The sequence below is a fragment of the Balearica regulorum genome, chromosome 1 (assembly GCF_011004875.1).
Source record: "Balearica regulorum gibbericeps isolate bBalReg1 chromosome 1, bBalReg1.pri, whole genome shotgun sequence".
NCBI lineage: Eukaryota > Metazoa > Chordata > Aves > Gruiformes > Gruidae > Balearica > Balearica regulorum.
The window spans coordinates 78,606,338-78,619,812 of NC_046184.1; the positions used below are offsets into that span (position 1 = coordinate 78,606,338).

Here is a 13,475-nt window from a genome sequence, read left to right on the forward strand (position 1 = left end):
GTCACGTTCTCAAAGGTGGAACAGGAAGGATTAAAAAATACATAGTGGAAACTATTTTTTAATGAGGGTACTTCAAGTACAGTTATTGCATTTTAGGCATGAGTGATTTCGCAGCATTGTCAACATTAAAACCCATTGCGAGGTTTGGCTGGAAGGCAAACCAGAGATCTAAAAGCACTTGAAGTTTGCCAAACCAAGATAAGAGCACATCTCTCTGAAGTTATTTGGTATCCTTAATAAAGATCATAGTATTTGTAAACTAGCCAAACCTCAGTAAAATCAAAGGTTGTTTTTAATTCTTTCATAATCCCAAGGCTCCATATGATCCAACATGACAGATAATAGCTTTGAAAATATTTACCATTTGTTCCTGGCCAAAAAATGTATTAATACCATGAGGCCTCTTTATTGCCTCTTTATTTGATGCATTTCAGCAATCAAAGCTTTCTAGAGAAGCCCAAGTGTTAATGAAATTAAACTTTGTTGAGTGGTTGAAGGATAGCATTTATAATAAATTGAATCCCAAATTTCTGATCTGTTGAATAAGGCAGAAAGATCCTTTTTCACGCTGAAATGTAATTCCTGTACTGTAATTTCCTTTTCCTTTTTTTCTTTAGAGGTGAAATGAAAGGCAAAAAGAGAAGCAGATTCAGTTTTAGCTAAATTTAAACTAAGACTTGTACTAGGTGGAAACTTCAAAGGCTATGAGTACCTGGAGAATTTTAGACACAATCGTTTGGGCAGTCTTTAAAGGAGAGCTTTTTCTTTACGTGGCTTGTAAATGTTTACTGTGGTCAATAGATACTCTGAGCTTGGGAGAGATCTGAGCAATAGGAGTTGCTTATGGTCGCAGGCACAGGCCCACCTTGTTACACTACTCTTTTTTTTTCTGAGGGATGCCTTGCCCTACTCCTGATCCTCTTTTACACCTTTCAGAGAAGGACGCAGTACAGCTTTGAGCTGCACTGTTGAGTCGCAGTTATTGAATTACTCTTTTTGCCTGTTCCTGAGATAACGTGCCACTGCGGTCAGCACTGCGCCAACTGGTCCAAGTCATAAGGGGTCCTGTGCATGCTGCTGTTACAGTACCTAAAGCGCCGTTGCCTTTCTGTTCCCTAACAGGGAACATTGGGGTTGTATCAAGCGCTCTGGAGCTTTGTTGGTGCTCAAAAGGGAAATCCCCCTCTCCTGTCTACCTCTGAACAAACACTCCAGCCCTTTCCCTGTTGTCAGCATTAGTGTTTGTGCAGCAAGCTACACTTTTGGTTCTCTTCTTTTAGGTGTTAATCCAAGGGAAGTGGTGGAGGATATAGCAGGATCACTAGTTTTGATCAGCTTAAACCAACAGTGAAATTGCCCTGAGTCTCATGTAGCTTACGAAAGTGTGATTTTATGTGTCCAAACTGACTTCTGAAGCATTTCATAAGCATTTGGTTGCTCAACAGTTGAAAATTAGGCCATTTTCTTAGGAATTTGGATAAAGATCAGAGAGGTCCATGTTTGAAAAGTACATGTTTTTGAAAATCTTGTCCCAAGATACTTCAGCAAAGATAGGTATAGCCAGCCACATGCCTGTGAAGCAGTTCTCCGTCAGCATGGAAACCTTGTTAACATCCAACTCTAACTTGATTCTCCAAATCTATTCTTTTGTGAAGTGTTCACCATCAAAGTTGAATGAAGGTCTAATTCACAATGTTATGAGGGCAATATACTTCAAAGCAAGAGGAAATCTATTTCAGTACTTGTATTTTGATTAATGAGTTTTCTGAATCCTTTAACCGTATTTATGTTTGTCAGGTGTGGCAGCTCAAGGATTAATGATATCTTCAGAGCTATTTTTCTGTATGATTTGATGCCTGCAGTGATGATTACCAAGAAATATTTCATTTTCCAAAGAGCAGCCACTTATTAATAAAACAGATTATATCAGAAACTATAGAGCACCACATAGCAGGAGCCTACATTGTTATTGTCACAAGTAATTGAGAGAAATAGACATAGCTTTTCACAAAAAAAAAAAAAAAGAGAGAAAATAAAAAGGACTATTTAGGTTTTGAGAGATGGAGGAATCTAAGGTGTACATTAACTTTCTGAAGTCAGCAGACATCTGGTGGTCTGGGAAATGCCTGCAGTTTGACAGCTAGATTGCGCCTTTAGGCACAGTCATGAACTAGAGAGGACTGGAGGAACATAATGCCTGTGAGACTGCCTGTGGAGGCACAGCCCATTGCTGTGAAAGGCAACAAGAAGGGCTTCTACAAATACATCAACAGCAAAAGGAAGAGTAGGAAAAATGCGGGCCTGCTTCTGAACAGGGCAAGAGACCTGGTGACCAAAGACATGGAGAAAGCTGAAAGATTCAATGCCGCCTTGCCTCATTCTTTACTGATAAGACTGGCCTTCAGGAGTACCAAGGCCCTCAGAGCAATAGGAAGGTCTGGAGCAAGAAATACTTGCCCTTGGTGGAAGAGGATCAGGTTAGGGAACATTTAAACAAACTGGACACACCCAAGTCCATGGGACCTGATGGGGTGCCCCCACAAGTGCTGAGGGAACTGGCTAATGTCATTGCGAGGCCAGTCTTAATTATCTGTGGACGATTGTGATGATCCAAAGTTCCTGTGGACTGGAAGAAAGCAAATGTCACTGCAATCTTCAAGAAAGCTAAGAAGGAGGATCTAGGGAACTACTGGCTGGTCACCCTCACCTCAGTCCCTGGGAAGGTGATGGAGCAAATCCACCTGGAAACCATTTCCAAACATATTAAGGACAAGGAGACTGGGAATAGTCAGCAAGGATTTATGAAGGGGAAATCATGCCTGACCAACTTGGCAGCCTTCTACAAAGAGATGACTGGATTAGTAAAGAAGACAGAAACAGACTCTTCTCAGTGGTGTGGGCAGTACAAGAGTCAATGGGCACAAATTGAAATACAGGACATTCCATTTAAAGATACAAAAAACCTTCTGTTCTTTACTGTGAAAGTGGTTGAACTCTGGAACAGGTTGCCTAGAGCTGTGTGTGGAGTCTCCATCCTTAGAGATACTCAAAACCATACTGAACACAGCCCAGACAACATGCTCTAGGTGACTCTGCTTTGAACAAGGAGTTGTACAGATGGTCTTCAGAGGCGCTTCCTGCCTCAACTATTCTGTGATTCTGATTCTGGATCACGGTCATGTTGAAAACGTGACAGGACTGGATTGCTATGAAAGGAAAAACTTTGCAGCTTTCACTCCACTAAATGCAGTCAGACATTCCCTAATGTGCAATGTTTGAAGCATTGCATTTTCAAAGCTAGGATACATTAGGCAATTACTCAACAGTTGATTCACTTAGCTTCTCCCCTGGTGTGGTATAGGTCAGTAAGTACTCCAATAGCTATGTTGGTAGAGCAATTTAAGCACCAAATATCGTTACTTTGGCATAACCTTTTGGAATAAAAAGCAGTCTTTAGGAAAGGAATTTAATTAAACTTTAACATATGCAGAGCCCCAAAGCTTTTTACAGAGAAAAAAATTCATGAAATAGCCTAAAATGTGCATTTTCTGTTTCTTACCAGTATGTGAATTATTTTTCAACCTTATTGATGAACTTTGTATATTTGTAATGAATACTGAATAAGAAATAACTCTTTTCTTACAAATCTTAGCATGACTTCTTTGAGTTGAGGTCTACAGAGCCAAAAACCAATTTGGCTATATAGTTTTGGCTTCACACTATAGATATGTATTTACATGTTGCAGACCGAGATAGTCTGGTTTCAAACCTAACCTGCAACTCATTGCCTATGGTTTGATCCAAGGAAGCATTTAGTCATGGCTGGATTTTTTTTTCTCTTGCTCACTTCTGGAATGATCCTATCAACTTTGCCTTTCAGAATAGCCACTGCAACGATCATTTCCCTAGTCCTAAGCTTCCTAATTGCCTGAACATCTCTTTTGAAACTATGATGAGGCTCTTAAGTAACACTGATGCATCTGAGGTGTTTACTCTTAATTTTGAAAATCTTGGCCAGCAGTATAAAGCAAGAGGCCTTGAGGAGAAAAGCAAACTTGAAATTATAGTCCAGGATCTTGCATTAACATGAGGAGTCTTCTTGTATTGCTTAAGGGAAACTCGTAAACATGGTTTTCCCCTACAGAAAGTTATTCACCACACATTCACCGCTAGCGTGCCGGTGCTTTGGGCTACTTTTCTTTAATAGCCATGCAATGGCTTTAGATTTGAGGAGGCCGAGATGATAACCTCTTGGCTTCCTTACTGCAACATCCACATGGGATTGAAGAAGTTTTCTAACATTAGGGGAGAACTTATGTCCATGCTTTGTACATATCATAAATACCCATGGCCTGACACAGTCTAGCAGACTATTTAAAGGCTATTTTTGTGATTCCCAAAGATCCATTGCTTAAAAAAGGGTAGTTACTGTTGCGTTGTGGCAGCTAGGACTATTCATCTCTGACAAGGCTGTAAAAAGGACTGGAGTGGTTTTTGTGGGGAAACAGAGATCCAGGAATAGCCAAATGTAGGACTTCAGAACATAGGCTGAGATTATTTGGAAGTTAATGGAAGGCTCAATAAATTACCTGAGTTTCAGTTGAGTTTAGGCTCCAGCTCCACAGCTCTCACCACATTCTCTGGTACTTGAATTTTTCCAAATTAATAATTTCATGTTCCAAGTATCCATTTAAAGCACAAGGAAAATAGCTAGAGGAAAAATTATAAGGTGTTTTTTTGTGTCAGCGAAACCTCTCTCTTCTAGGTGTCATTAGCAGCTCATCCCAAAGTTCCATCTGAAAACAGGCAGCACTGTCTCTCACCATGTAATAGCACATTCTCTTGACAAGCCTTCCTGGTTTTTTTTTTCAAAGGGGGCACATTTTGTGATGGACTTTAGCTTTCCCTTACAATCAGACCTGTAGACTCATAGCCCAAGGATTAGGAAATTTAGGGGAAAAAACTGATTTGCTTCTTGGGCTCTTATGCATCTCATATGGGAATTTATTTATTTCATGAGGAATAGAAATGAGTATATTGCTACCAAAATGTCATGCATTCTGCAAGAATAAGCTATGCGTTTTTCAGCCCTAGTATGTATTCCTGCCTCTCACCTGTTAAGCCTCATTCCCTACTCAGCTTTTCGACAAACACACACAAAAAAAAGACAAAATTCAGTAGCAGTGTGTGCTTATTTTGAAGGAAAAGCGAACAATGAGCTATGTTCCAACTTTGTCTGCCTTTGGTATTTCAAATATATATCCCATTCTTATTATTTTAGTTACTTTTTACAAAGTGTTTAATTTAAAATGGATCTCAGAATGAATAAAAAGATGTGTTTTGTTCTATTTAGGACTGGATGAATATGTTAACTATAGATTAATGATTCAGAAAAGTGGATTGTTGTTCTTTTCACCGCTTCATGCTCTCTCAGTAACTCCTCACCATCCATCCCAAGATTAGGCAGGCTGTGGTCAGTTTTTAGCTGACCACAGATCATACAATGAAACAGTATTTAAAAAAAAAAAAATTAGCAAGTTTTCCTAAATAAATTGTTTGTTCCCAGGAAAACTGGCTAAATTAGCACCTGCCTATAATGTCATGTGTGAAGTCCTGCACTAGTGAAAAAGGGACAATACTGTTGGATTCAACTGACAGTAAAAAGCCATGTGTCTCTTTGTTAACTTGCCACCTGAGAAGAATCACAGAAAGGAGACTGTGTGCTCACTGGGAGCACAAAGGAAAAGGGAAAAAAAAGGTAGTTTGGTTACTGTTTTTTGGCATGTGATGACCGGAACAAAATGATATAGCTGTAACTCCTTGGGGGGTGTGGGGGGAGGGAAGATGAGAAGGTGGTAAGAGGAAAAGAGCGCTTGTGCTTGTTACTTAACACAAAGCTTGAAATGTGGTTGAGGGAATTGATCACGTTTTTGATAACTGTGTTTATTGTATTTTCCTGAGCATAGCCCACAGGTTATTTGGAAGAACAGCTTTTGATCTGGCAGTAGTTTGAATTGTTTATATATACACAAATACATATGCCTGCATATGCATATGCAGGTAAGGCAAGAGGGGGGTTACTTCAGCACATCCCCTCTTTCAGCAGTCATCAGATACAGCTCCCCAGTAATCAGCAGTCCCTGTTGCCTCTCCCTTTGGCCTCTGATTCCTTGCCTGCTCCACTAACGCTTCTCAGCTTGATTTTGTGGAGGTCCTTAAAAGTTGAGGTTATCCGAGGCTCTCTTTTTGAGGAATGGGTGCAACTTAAGTCTCTACTGTGTTCTTACGATCATACAGATTTAAATATTTGACTAGACTCAAGAAAATCCTGCGACCTTCACCTTTGGAACAGAAAACATAACATAATGCATCCTCTTTACCAACCCAAACCAGCCTTTTCGAGTGGCAGTGTGAAAATAATCTTCTTTGGTTCTGCTTTGCTTTTGGGCTAACCGTGGAGATCCCTGTTAGAGGAACTTTCTCTAGAGAAAATGCAAATGCAGTGTTCAGCAAGAGGTGTAAGGAACACAATGACCCAGATTCATTGCAAGTGCAGATTTTGTGGTTACCAGTGGAAAAAAAAAAAAAAAAAAGTGTTTTTTTTAAAAAAGGTATTTTAAAGAGTTTTGCAAGTGCTCCTTCAGCATACTGGGCAGTGAGCTTAGTACAGAAGTCAGAATCAGAAGTCTGGATTTCTGGAGACAAAATGTTAATGCCTGATAATGCGGCTACTTGTCATCCAGAATGCCTTAATGTGGTAACAAAACAGCAGTGTTTCTCCTAAGTTCAAAATGGAGCTTCTTAGAAAATCAGCTGCCTAATGCAAAAATACAAGCAGAAACCAGACACAGAGGTGAATTGCCTGAGGGTCTCACATATTTCAAAGCGCAGAAATGTAATGATATCTTAAAGAGGTATAGACAAGCCAAGGAATACCTGTGGCATCTGATTACAATAATAGAAATTCTGCTGAAAGGCTTAGGAAGATTAACAATATTAACCTTGCTATCTTATTTATCCCATCTTCTTTGATAAGCAAAGCCTCAGTAATCCAATGACAGTAGCTCTAAGATTGTTGGTGTTTGTCATTATTCTCACTTGAAAATAAGTATTACATATTATTTAGGTTAATATCTTTACTGCACATGGTGACATACTTTTACCTTAGACAAAATCAAAATATGAAACATGAAAGAAGAAGAAACAGGGCAAGAGAGCAGCTCGGTGTATTAATTACAGAGCTTTAAAAGCTCTGGGCCGTGGTCAGACTATCTCTGCAGAAATAACTGTGACATCCAAAAACTTACTGCCTCTCAAGCCAAGACTGTTTGCTTACACAGATCAGCAGATGGAAATTATTGGCATAGATCCTGTTTACAATGAGGGCAAAGTGTGCAAGAAAAAGAAGACTTGTCATTGTTTTCTAAAAGGAGGTCAGCAAACCATGAAGATAGATACCCAAGCAGATTTGGGACGTGTAATAACATCTCTGCTCAGTTAACAAAAAAGCAAAACCAAACAGAGCGGAGCTGCTGGAAAGTGGTCTGCCTGGCCTGTGACATAGGGTTTTCTGTAGGCTGAGTCTGTGTTTGGGTCACAGATTATGAAGTGATGAGTATAAACAGCAACAGCAGCACATCAGGCTGGATGTGTGCTTGCATCAATGTGCCTGTAGGCAAGACAACACAGATGCTTGAGATTGCTTGGCACAAGGGATTCAGCAGCAGCGCAAATCTCCTTCTTTGTTTCTTATCAGTTATTCATCCTGGTTTAATATAGGCAAATATTCTCCTGGCCTTTTTTTTTTTTTTTTTGGTGGAAAATGCTAACCTAGCTGAAATGTAATTTTGTTGGAAAAGGATTTGGATGAACTTGCTTAAATAAGCTCACCCCATTTACCAACTGTAGAGTCTGCAGCTTTGGTCCCAGAGAGCACCAGATGATGGTGGTATTTGAGAGCATTCTGCGTTCAGGTCACTTAATGAGCGACACCATTGCTCTTCTGGCATCCTCTGGAGAGTGACTCACAGCACAGTGTGTACTGCTACAGTGATCCAGGACCAACTCCCAATCTGCAGTTATGCCTGTGTCCAATCTGAGTGGCTCCATCCAGCTACTTTGGATTTAGACTGGTAAAAAAGAGATCAAAAAGCAGCTGCTTAATTTCTACATTTCCTGACTTTTCAGTACATTTAAAAATTGTAACCTTCCTATTACTATAAAGTATGTTTTTGTACTTAATATTCAGCTATAAGTGCTGACGGATGCCAGACCACAAATCTGGACCCAGCATTAGTCTGACAAAAGGCATAGTGGAACAACATGTTTATGCAAATGTTGCAGTAACTGATAAATCCACGTTGCTTTAAAAACATCCAGAATTATTACACATGGCATCTTCAAATGCGTCCTGTGCTAAATGCTCTCGAGATACTGGCCGATTCATTGAGCCGTGGATGTGAATTACCCGAGTCTCAAGCTTTTCCTTAGACACCTGTTTGTGAGAGTAAACGCAAGGCACTGCTGGCCGCGTTTGCGTCTGGAATAGCTGCACTGCCTCACCCCTGACACGAAAGGCACAAGACATTACAGAATCAGACACAGCGTCAAAAGGCAGGGACACATTATAGCAGGGAGCCTTTAACAGCATTTCTGAGACAAGTCCTGGGACCACCGCAACAGGATCACTGGGAACTGGATAAATGCATAGCCAGGTTTCAGGCTCTAAGCAGCTTCGCTATTGCGTGGTTTCCACCCGCATTTGTCCTTGAGTTTGGTGGAGAAAAATGCTCAGGTTTTCCATTTTGGCACTTTTCACCAAAAAAAAGGAAAACTCTAGATGAATAAATCTGCTAAGAGCTGAAAAACTGTCATATTGTTTTGTCAAGTAGAACATTTCAAGGTTTTTTCTTACTCTTGTTTTTTTAATTCTGCCCATTTAGAATGACTGCATCCTTAGACACATACTGTAGCACAAACCCATCTGACTGCATCATCCTATCTAATAGGAGAGGAAGGGAAATAGTTCTTTTGCTCTGGTGGTCATTTCAGAACCATCTAGGACGTTGGCACAACGAACTGGATAAATAAGTATTGTGAGAGCATTGTGTTTCTTTGCACATTCCTTCAATTTCTTGCTTCAATATAGCTGTCTTGGCATGTGCAGCATTTGCTTCTCAGACCATTATTAGGCTTCATTTTAAAAGTGAAGCAGGAGAACTGTGTGGAAAAGTCCTGCCACATGGATCACGGTGTGTTTGCCCATTCCACCTTGAAAATAAATGTTCCATTTTTTCTTCCTGTTAGCAGAATGCATCCAAACAAGAATGAGAAAGTTACTAACTGCTTTGAATGCTCCATCAATAATGTATGGCTAGATGCCATCCCGTGGCATAAACCATCTTGAGCGGAATTGCGTCACGTCAGAAAAATACACAATTTTGCTATCCCACTTCTAGACTAGAGCAGACTCTGCCAGAGCAGAGCAAGAAAGTGTAGAACTCTATAAAAAGATTGCTAAATGGAAACAGCAACCTTTGCCATCTGGGGCTTGGTGATCACTGCATGAGCTGCTAACAGGGTGGGTTAAACAGCTTGCCAGTACTGAGTGATTCCAATGCTGCGTGTTTCCATGGCTGTCATTTAAAGCACTGCCTGCAATAATGTGATGTGTTGTTAGCAAAATGCTTTAAATGCTACCCTAAAGGGAGGGCAATTTTAGCGAGGCTTTTCTGTTTTGATAAATCATCTGCCAAGTCCAGTCATTTTTATAAGGTGCAGGACAGTAGCCAAGAAAACTAAAAAAAGAGAGAAAAAAAGTATATATATATATATGTATGTATGTACATATAAATTGTAGGGGGAAGGATGCTTAAAAAGTATATTCATCAAATATGGCAAGCAAAGTGAATGTGGTGAAAAGTTTGCAATTTTACTGCATGCTGAAGATATTAGTTGGTATTTAAACAGGACAAAACTGTAATGCCATCACTGCCGTAGAAAAAGGTGCTGACAGGCTGCATAAGCAAACGTTTATCTCTCCCATCAGATCTCAAGCCAATGTGTTCGTAGGGAGCTGCTATAGGAGTTCGGCTGGGACTCCGGGAAGGTGCTGGTGTGCTGCCTGCTTGTGAAACATAACCCACAGCATGCAGAAGGAATAAGTCTTAAATAATCCTTTCTTAAACTGTGTATTTCCTTCTGAATCAAACGCCTTGTCAGATAAGCTGGCTGTCAGAAGGAGGGGTCTGAGGAAGGGGTCTCTGCCAGACTCCCTGTGCCTGCTGGATGACCTCGGGTTTACATGATTTGACCTTCTGGATACATCCTTTCAGATGTGAGCCATTTGGTCGCTCCCTACTCTAATCACTGCACCTAGAAAATAACTGTGAAGTGAGAACATGTTTACGGGCTGAGCCTGAGCCTTCGGAGGCAATGGCAAAGCTCCTATTGCCTTTTCTTTTGTGTAGCTCAGCTATATAGCTGTAACACTGTTCTGTTTAGCCACATTGCGTCAAGGCACCAGTAAGACCTGATGGCCGGCCCAGATGGGCCTCCCCAGGGTCCTCCCACACCCTGCCCGGAGGCCAGGAGCCCCATTTCAGCTTCAGTCACTGCCTGAGCTGTGCTGGAAGAGAGCTGGTCTCCAGCTCCATCACAGCTCTGGGTCTTCTTGTTGCCTTCCCAGTTTGACTTCGGCCCTGCGTCATCACCATGAACTTGCCCGGTGATCTGGGCCCCCTGGTTGAACCCGGCTGCCCCCTGTCCCGCCCTGCTGCCTGGCTGGGGTGGTGGGGCAAGTCCTGGCTGGGGAAGGCCCCCTGCCACCCCCCTGAGGACCTCACCACTCAGCAGTCCCCGTCTCGCTGTGCCCCAGCACTGGGGCTCCTCTGTGTAAAACAAGCCCAAAGACGAGAGCCGTAGAAGACACAGATCGCTTCTCCTTTACCACTTGCTTCCTCATTACCAACCCCTGACGTTGGTGAGGGAATGGCCCCCATCCATGTGAGGAGTGACACAGGGACAGACGCTGTGATAGTCCCCCTTTCCTCATTAAACTCGCCTGCTTTGATTCCGATTGCTTCCAGTGGGGGTTATCCATCCACAATGCAACACACTGTCAGTTTACAAATTAGTGTTATCAGATATTTATAGGGAAAGTGTTGATTTTATTGCTGCATTGTAATTGTCATTACAAATAATTTCTACTGTTCCAAATGAAATGTGGTTTTCAACACAATACCAGAAATTGCGTGGCATTCCCAGGTGTGTGTGCTAATGTGCTCCTCAGGGCAATGTGTGTGCTGGCTTCCCTAGGGAAAGTCTCCTTATGTCCTACTTAGAAAGCGGTGTCATGGACTTTTAAAAAGTTTATTGCTCTGAATAAGTGGTTAAAAAAAACCCAACTCATTTCAGAATATATAGTTGCAACAGATAAAATAACTGTCCATGAGCGATACTGAAAATGAAGGGGAGTTTTCCTCTTGCTGAAATGGAGGAAGGTGTAGCTCATCCAAACCCTTTGGATTCCCCTATTAATCTCAGCAACCTATTTCTATCCCAACAGGTGTAGTTCGCCAGGTGAGGCCCATTGTTGGACCTTTCCATGCCATCCTGAAACTGGAGATGAACTACGTCATGGGTGGAGTGGTATCTCATCGTAACATTGTCAATGTTCACATCTTTGTCTCTGAGTACTGGTTCTGAGAGAGCGTTTAAAATCCCAGACAAGCAAGCCGCTCCAACCTAAATCATTACCACAAACTATTATGTCATATACTTGTTTGTAAAACCCAATAGTGGTTTTTTTGTTGTTTTATTTTTAAATATTTGGTTTATAGTTTAAGATAAACAACAAGCTATTATGTTGATTAGACATAGGGTGGAGCAAATTAAGTGAGCCTGATATAGTAGTTGTCTGTATAAATAAGTAGTGTGTAAAAGTGCTCAGCTGCCTAGTGAAATTTAAACCTTTTCTAAATGTTTAGGCAGATCTTAACTATTGCTCCTTGGCCGGATAACCGGAGTGACTGAGGACGTGGAAGAAAATAGACGTCAGAGTTCATTGGGATGAATATATGATATCTTTGCATGGAAGAAGTTTGGTAAGGATTAGTAATTTCACCTCAATACGAACTACCTTGAAGGAGTCAGATTGTCAGGACGCGCCAGATACTCACTTCTGGGCCCCTGTAGGATAACTCTGAATTGGCACCCAGAATTGCTAATCATTTCTGAAAAGTTTAGCCTAGATATTTAAAAAGCACCATTCGGCTACGGCTACAAGAGGAAGTGCAAAAGGAATTAGAAATAGTAAGAGACTAACAAGCTATTGCACGTATTAAAAAAATACTCCTTTTTTGTACTTATTATTTGATTGTAAGATTATGTTTGATTCTAATTAAATACCTCTCATTGAAATTAACCTCTTACAAGGATAAGGCACATTGCTTAAATTCCAATTTCGTCTGTACTCAGCAATACATGGGAAACTCAGACCTACATCTCCTGCCTGTTGTAGAGTAAAGCTCCATAACTTTTTAAAATCGGTAGTAAAATCAGCATGTTAAACTGTACACTTCCTATGCACCAAACCAAGGCATATGTAATAATATAATGAAACCCTCACAAATAAATGAATGTTTAATGTATTTTCTGGGCATCAAAGTAATGTATCTTTTTTATTACTGAACAGAAAATAAATAGCTCCATGTTTCAGTTTGTTATGTTTGTTAAGGTATGAGGAAATAAAGTAACTCCAATGGGAAATACTCAAATATATGCTATGGTTTCTGCCTACCAGAAAAATCGTATAATATACAAAAATATATCTCCTGTAAGCAAATTAATTATGCATATATATTACACATTCCTCACTCAAAACAGCCCACTATTTCATCGGTCATTATTGGCGCTAGGCATTTGTCTCTTCCTTTTATACAAAAGCCCCTGAAGCTTATGGGAATCTTTCCATTGACCTGAATGATCTTTGAATAAGACTAATAAAGACCCTGCTCTCTCATCCATTGCAAATAAAGGACCATAAGAACTTTACTGTGGACATACAGAAGTCTTCATTACATTCCCTGTGGCAGGGAAGCTTCTCCGCCTGCAGCGTTCTCACTCCTTAAATGAAGATTTGGTGGTAACGTATTCTCATAAATAGAATTTGACTGAAGGACACCCTCTTGATAGTGTTTGTTCCCCCCCACGCTTAGAGAGCATCCGGACCCCATACATAGCCTGGTTTTCAGGATGCCATCAGCCCAAAACATGTTCATTCTTGTTAGTGGCCCTCTCTACAGTCCTTATGATTTCAATAAATAGTTACTTATTTGCGTAGAAAGATGCAGATATATTTATAGCAGGTGACCTTCATCATTCAACAACTAATGGAGATTTTGGAACATTCCAAAGTACAAGAGATACTGTTGACTTCAGGGATTACTAGCCTACGTAATTCTGATTTAAGTTGG

The 13,475-nt window shown here is 40.7% G+C and overlaps 1 protein-coding gene across 6 annotated transcripts in view; it reads left to right on the plus strand.

The window, feature by feature from the left end:
* FBLN1 (fibulin 1) overlaps positions 1-13,053 on the plus strand; it is a 79,285-nt gene extending 66,232 nt beyond the window's left edge. For all 6 annotated transcript variants that reach the window (XM_075760357.1, XM_075760363.1, XM_075760367.1 and 3 more), the window contains one exon: positions 11,567-13,053. In XM_075760357.1, the coding sequence (XP_075616472.1) occupies positions 11,567-11,706 (140 nt within the window). In that variant the 3' untranslated portion in view covers positions 11,707-13,053. The remainder of the gene's footprint in view (positions 1-11,566) is intronic.
* The last annotated feature ends 422 nt before the right edge of the window (positions 13,054-13,475 follow it).